This window comes from Thalassophryne amazonica, unplaced genomic scaffold, assembly GCF_902500255.1.
Source record: "Thalassophryne amazonica unplaced genomic scaffold, fThaAma1.1, whole genome shotgun sequence".
Classification (NCBI taxonomy): Eukaryota; Metazoa; Chordata; class Actinopteri; order Batrachoidiformes; family Batrachoididae; genus Thalassophryne; species Thalassophryne amazonica.
This window is the reverse complement of record NW_022986414.1, coordinates 19,068-26,223: the sequence shown is the minus strand read 5'-3', so window position 1 is coordinate 26,223 and position 7,156 is coordinate 19,068. Positions and strand designations below refer to the sequence as shown.

General features: G+C 38.6%; 1 protein-coding gene across 1 annotated transcript; it reads right to left on the bottom strand.

Moving 5' to 3' along the window:
* Positions 1-216: 216 nt before the first annotated feature.
* LOC117506181 (serine/threonine-protein phosphatase 2A 56 kDa regulatory subunit gamma isoform-like) lies at positions 217-7,156 on the bottom strand. The gene is made up of 11 exons (XM_034165682.1): positions 7,047-7,156; positions 6,895-6,943; positions 4,262-4,423; positions 2,977-3,075; positions 2,507-2,599; positions 2,262-2,392; positions 1,950-2,009; positions 1,650-1,758; positions 1,460-1,513; positions 456-626; positions 217-348 (listed from the first exon to the last, which is right to left on the bottom strand). The coding sequence occupies exons 1-11, from the start codon at positions 7,154-7,156 to the stop codon at positions 217-219; spliced, it is 1,170 nt and encodes a 389-aa protein (XP_034021573.1).

Here is a 7,156-nt window from a genome sequence, read left to right as displayed (position 1 = left end):
ATTAATGCTACTGCTGTGTATCACCCCCTTAATTCATCAGGGGGAAGAGAGGGAGCAGCAAATTTCAACTGCAATATTAAATTTTGGACATATTTGCGATGGTGTCTGCCAGCTGCAATTCATGCTGGAGTCGTGTTTTTCTAGGTGTTTGTGTTGACTTGCTGTGACGTGCAGTGTGTGTGTGTCAGGATATTTGCACAGCTACAGTCAGGTATCTTACTCTTTCCAGTGCGTCTGTGCACTGTTCTTTAGTACAGGCAACAAAATTGGAATGATGGTTCTTGCGTTGTCGCTGATCAAAATCATGACATCTTCATTGTCGAAAAACAAAAGGGTTCGTTCAGCCACCTACAGAGGACAGATATATCAATCAAGTCAAAGCACAACTGAAAGACCCCCTGATAGAAAACGATTATGACCCATGAAGGCAACATTGCTGATCTCTCATCACCTACCTTCTGGCTCAGGCTGGATGCACACTTGGCCAAACGTTTAAAGACAGGTGTTTGTACTTTGATGAAGACAGATTGATCGATGATAGGCAAAATGTCTTCCAGCGCATCCAAGAACATCAGTTCTTTTTTAATGTTGCTCTTTGGCCAGTATTTCAGGAGGGCCATCACAACCTGTTGTGATGGTAAAGGAAGAGAACAATCACGTTAATAAAGTATGTTTCAGAAAAAGAGGTGGCATCTTTTCAGGTTTCAAATATATAGATGGGCCCTATCTTGATGGTCTGTAGGGCATGGACTATAATAGGTGTTGGAAATGATTTTGGGGTGTCTCGAAGTGCTTTCTGTTTTTTAAACTGTGTCAAATCTGAGCAGAAAACAAGGTGCTGGGCACGAAGCGGCTGGATTAAGTTGCCTAAATAGTCATGGGTATGTTGTGGGCATAACATAATATCAGCCAATCAGAATTGCGCCTGTAACCATTACACACATGTGCACCAAATGCTTAATCTTGAGATGGTGTCTTCAGAAGCAAGAGGTTTTCTGGAGAGGATACAAATCAGCATGCATATAACATGCGCATTACACTGGAGGTGTCGTGATTATTGTGGCAGTTGCATTAACACCTGTTGCCTCCACTACCATTTTAGAAAATTGTGTATTGACCATCATGTGTGCATGGTGCACCTAAGTTTGGTCTTCACATACAAATTTCTGAATGAACAAAGTCTGCAGATCCACAATGAGACCTGTCATCTGCAGCCCATTTTAAGGTAGGTTAAATACTGTTCATTCTAACTGTACTGTTGTGTACTTTTTCTTTATGCTGTAATGTAGATGGAGTGAGTGAACTTTCTTATTCTGTGACAGCTGGAATGGATGATTAGTATTTGTAATCTGCTTTTGTATCGAAGAATAGTTGTTGGCAGATAACTGTATTTTTTTGTTGTTTTATCCACTGCTGTAAATTACATAGACAATATTGCATCACAAGTTATTTGACGTACCGGTTCAGTTACCATCTCATCCTTCTCCAAAAACCGGGCAACACATCTGACCAACTGCAAATCACATAAAGAGAAACACTTAGTGTCAGAGGATTGAAATTTAAATACAAAAATGAGGACAAAAGTTCAGGTGAGTAGAAATGGTGACTGCTCAGATGATGAGAGAAACAGAATTTCCTGCACGCATTACCTCTGGATGATAGTCACCAAGTGACTCCGCTGTGTGCAGAGGCATCAAAACTTTCAAGAGGAAATTCCTGTCGTCTTGACGTAGTGGCTCCTCAAGATCTTTGATTAAACTGTGGGTACAAAAACCTGTAAGTGCACCTGAAAAACCTTGTTAGCTTGTAGAAATGACTGGGAAGGAATTAAATAGGCATCATTATGGTACAGCTTCATTTGCTCCTCTCTGTGGTTATCAAAGGAAAAGTAAATGCAAGAACACCTAAAAGATGTGTCAGATTTGTTTGTGAAATCAGCAGTTCCATACCTTCTAATTAAGTCCAGGAGTTCAGCAATACCACTGTGGTGACCCGTCTCATAAATAAACCTTTGAAAAGAAACAAAAGTTAATACAAACATTTTACAAGTACCAACACCACAAATAGAAATGGTATCAAGAGTTTAATAATACTACTGCTTCTGCTGATACTGCTTATCAATCCGGTATTTATATGGGATTCCTATTGTTTTTTTTTTATCATTATTATTATTATTTGAGTATAAAGGAAACGAAGAACAGACTCAACAATGGCTTGGGCATCTTTAAAAGGGAGTGGTGCAGCAGGGGAACATCACTGACCTGCAGAAAATGTGACTGATCTCTTTGAAGATGAACTTTCTCAATCCAGCAAATGTTTCAATGATCCCGTAGAGCACTACTTTGAGAATTTTTCTCTCCATGGGATCTGTACTCTCAAAAAGTTGAAGAAGCTGCAATAGAAGAAAGGTTATTCACTATTTGAAACGTATTACTAAAACCAGTCGTAAGAACAGTTTTCCATACAAATTGTAACACACAACGTTGTTATAATGTGTAGTTCTTACCTGCATGACAAATTTCTTGTCAATGTACTTCTCTCCAATCTTTGGGTCAAACGTAGGATGGGTTAAAAACTTAGATAAGCACTGAAGGGCCAGCTGCATGAGAAACAAAGATAAAGCAATGAATTCTGGGAATTAAATCAATGATATTTGTGTCAGAGTGTTCAAAGACGAGGTACAGTAGGGGAAACTGGGTCACGGTGAATCAAGGGACACAGTGCATCAGTAGCTATATCTGCAAAACTACATATATATTTGCAGCAGTTATGCCATATTTTTATGCATAAAGACACCCCCTTATAAATTACTTTTTTTTGGATACATTAAGGATAAAACTAAGTGGTAAGTGAACTCAGTTTTTTTCCACCCAGGATCCAACAAGCTTTCATCATGTGGTGGATGCACTGGGGCACATTCCAAAACCTGACCTGTATCTTGGTTAAACTATTACAAAATGGATCACAATACTCAACCTGGGGGAGTGGCAATGGAACGTCAAGTGTGTACTCATTATCGTCTGCTTCATTTAGACTGGACAACGGAGGCAACGTCCTGAAGATGATCGCTTCACACTGGAAGAAAGAAGATCAAAGGTCAATTTTCAGCTGACATACATGAAAATTCAGTAAGGTATGTCTTTTATAATACATTCCAATTAGTATAAGGTAGAACTACACTAGTGTATACTAAGATATATCTAAATATCTAAAAAAAGAGTAGAATAGAAGAGTAGAATAGAGTAGAGCCACTTAGGTACCTGGTCTTGAGAACCAGGGATGGTAGGTTGAAAAGCTTATTTATCCATGTATATGTATAACGTGTATATGTATGACATGTATATGTACAACAGACAGGATATTTGGTTTGTAAATAATTCTCTGCTATCAAAGGCAACTTTTCTTTTTTGGCGTGGTCTCAGAGTGCATGAAACATCATCATTTTCTAAAACCTCTGAAAATGTAATAAAGGGTGAATATAGAAATTGTTCTCCCCAGAATTCTCTCTTTTTCCGCAGTCATGTCAATTCTGGGAGCCTTCACTCATGCCACGCTTCACCACATCCATGGCACCACCTTGGGTACTAGAAGGCATTCATCCAAACATACAACCGACCTATCGCCACCTTTCAAAAGTCACCGTCTATCTGCCACAGACAATTGTCTTTCCTCAGCCACCGATGCCTTCAACACTGCAGCACCTGTGCACTGGATCATGCACTGCAAGGCCAAAATATCATAGTTGCAAGTAAAACACCTCATCTGAATCTCTGTAAGTAACTGATCATTGAACAAAAACTCCATCCAGAGGTACCAAGGATCCTCAGAAGAAACCTAGTACCAAACACACCCAGTCATCACCACAGGTCACTGGTTATTCCAAGTCTCACAACCGCACAGTTCGACAGGAAGCATCAGGATACTAAAGACTTGGATATCACGGAACAGTCTAGGCTCACACCCAAGTCATCACATTTTAACGCAAATGACATCAAAAAGTCAATCTGTGTCCACTCAGGGACTCCTGTTGTGTCATTGTGGGACATATGAGGAAATGTTAATGCGAACCTCAACTAGACCAACTTTTACATACTCTATCTGTCGCTCTGTTTTCTATTCACACTTAACACCAGAAACACAATATTAACAGAGAAAATGTAGCTGAAAAAAGTGTAAACGCAGCAATATTCTCAGCCCAGGTTTCACCCTCATCTTTATCTTTAGTTTAACCCACAAAACTATAATCCTCAGGTGTACTGACCATGTTCACCATCTCTGGATACATGGGCTCAGTGATGGTGTTTGTTTCGTTCTTGAAGTAGTACAACACTCGTTTCAGTGCCATCTGCTTCTGTTCTTTCTTCTCGAGGTCACAATTTGTGTCCGAGTGAAAGTCACAAACCACAGAGCACTGCTGCAGGTCCTGGATGAGATTTATTTCCCTATCTGAGGAGGCAGAGAGGTAAATAGTGAGGCAGGTAAATGGAAGACAAATGAAAAAAATTAAAATGAAAATTTAAAAAATAAAATACAATCACATCAGTCCAATCTGATTTACTATCATAATGATTAAAAAAAATCACCAATATAAAACTGTCATTTTAAATGATAACAGCACAATATACTCAAGGTGCATAACAGCAGATGTGTCTGTGTTAAATAACCACTTGAAATGGATTTTTGTTGTCAAATTAGCTCATATTTATACTGAGATCAAAAGATCACACCTCTTTTAAAGTCATGTCAGAATCAAAATCAAAGACCAGTTTTGTTTTTCACACCTCTTCATGTAGTCTCCCTTGAAGTCTGTGTGAGAAACTTACAGGCAAGTTTGTTCAGGCAATTTAATAAACTTTTCCACAATTACATTTTGTCACATTGAGTTTTTGCTACATAATGTATATAGAGTTCCCATACATATGGGTCTAACCATTTGTACATTATCGTGCTTGTCACAGAATTTTAACATAATAATCATATGTGAATTCACTCTGACACAGATTTCAAATGTATCTTTCCTGCTCTAGACAGACTTTGTGTTTTTGCCTGTAAAAACCTATTTTTGCCAGGATGTTTTTGTCAAGTTTTAACAGGGTTTTCACCATGATGCATCTAAAATGTCCCAACTTGCTTTTTGTATATATGTATTTATATACTGAAAGCTGTGCACATATGTGTCTCACTACATATACTCAACAAAAATATAAACGCAACACTTTTGGTTTTGCTCCCATTTTGTATGAGATGAACTCAAAGATCTAAAAGTTTTTCCACATACACAATATCACCATTTCCCTCAAATATTGTTCAGAAACCAGTCGAAATCTGTGATAGTGAGCACTTCTCCTTTGCTGAGATAATCCATCCCACCTCACAGGTGTGCCATACCAAGATGCTGATTAGACACCATGATTAGTGCACAGGTGTGCCTTAGACTGCCCACAATAAAAGGCCACTCTGAAAGGTGCAGTTTTGTTTTATTGGGGGGGATACCAGTCAGTATCTGGTGTGACCACCATTTGCCTCATGCAGTGCAACACATCTCCTTCGCATCATCCATGAAGAGAACACCTCTCCAACGTGCCAAACACTAGCGAATGTGAGCATTTGCCCACTCAAGTCGGTTACGACGACGAACTGGAGTCAGGTCGAGACCCCGATGAGGACGATGAGCATGCAGATGAGCTTCCCTGAGACGGTTTCTGACAGTTTGTGCAGAAATTCTTTGGTTATGCAAACCGATTGTTCCAGCAGCTGTCCGAGTGGCTGGTCTCAGACGATCTTGGAGGTGAACATGCTGGATGTGGAGGTCCTGGGCTGGTGTGGTTACACGTGGTCTGCGGTTGTGAGGCTGGTTGGATGTACTGCCAAATTCTCTGAAACGCCTTTGGAGACGGCTTATGGTAGAGAAATGAACATTCAATACACGAGCAACAGCTCTGGTTGACAATCCTGCTGTCAGCATGCCAATTGCACGCTCCCTCAAATCTTGCAACATCTGTGGCATTGTGCTGTGTGATAAAACTGCACCTTTCAGAGTGGCCTTTTATTGTGGGCAGTCTAAGGCACACCTGTGCACTAATCATGGTGTCTAATCAGCATCTTGATATGGCACACCTGTGAGGTGGGATGGATTATCTCAGCAAAGGAGAAGTGCTCACTATCACAGATTTAGACTGGTTTGTGAACAATATTTGAGGGAAATGGTGATATTGTGTATGTGGAAAAAGTTTTAGATCTTTGAGTTCATCTCATACAAAATGGGAGCAAAACAAAAAGTGTTGCGTTTATATTTTTGTTGAGTGTATGTTGTTACCTTTTGTGTGCTGATTTTTTTTTTAACATCTTTCCCATTTGTCATCTTAGTATTTTTTGCATCAGCACACTATATGGAGATTTTGAAAAAGAGAGGAGAAAAAATGGCCACAGATTAATTCACTCATTTATGATTGACTTTTCAGTGTTTTTAGTAATGATAATAATAATAATAATAATAATAATAATAATAATAATAATAATAATAATATATGAATACTAATAATTATAGTTAGGGGTAGGGTTATTAATAGTGAGTTTTAAAAAACCCTGTCACAAAAATTCGAATCATTTCATGATGGGAGGACAAAAAAAAAAACAAAAAACAAAAAAAACAAAACATGAGACTGGGCTGGAATATTACACACTTCACAAATATCACCCATGAAAAAAACACAAAAGAAACCTTATTGTGCAAAAAAATAAATAAAATATTAAAATATAAATTCTACCGAATTCAGAGCCTGATCTTGATCAACATTTTTAGCTGTGATACTAATGAGGTGTTAAAACACTTTCGTGGAGGAAATTTATTGGAGAAAATTTAAACAGGATGAAATCAAAACAAAGTGAACTCACCACTTCCATTGGAGGTTTCATTGTTGGAACAGCAGATGCATTGACTTTACTGTAGGGAGTAAAAACAATGTCAGAATTAAAAAAGTGTTTCACATGAGAATCATGAGAATGCAAAAAAGGGTTTTCTTCATCTTTTTTTTTTTTGGCTTTACCGTTCATTCGTGCTGTTCTTGACGGATGGTTGACTTTGTTGACCGTATGCAGCAGGTTTAAACTTTCCCTTTCCAACGGCAACATAACTCGCCCCGTTCTTGATCCCCAT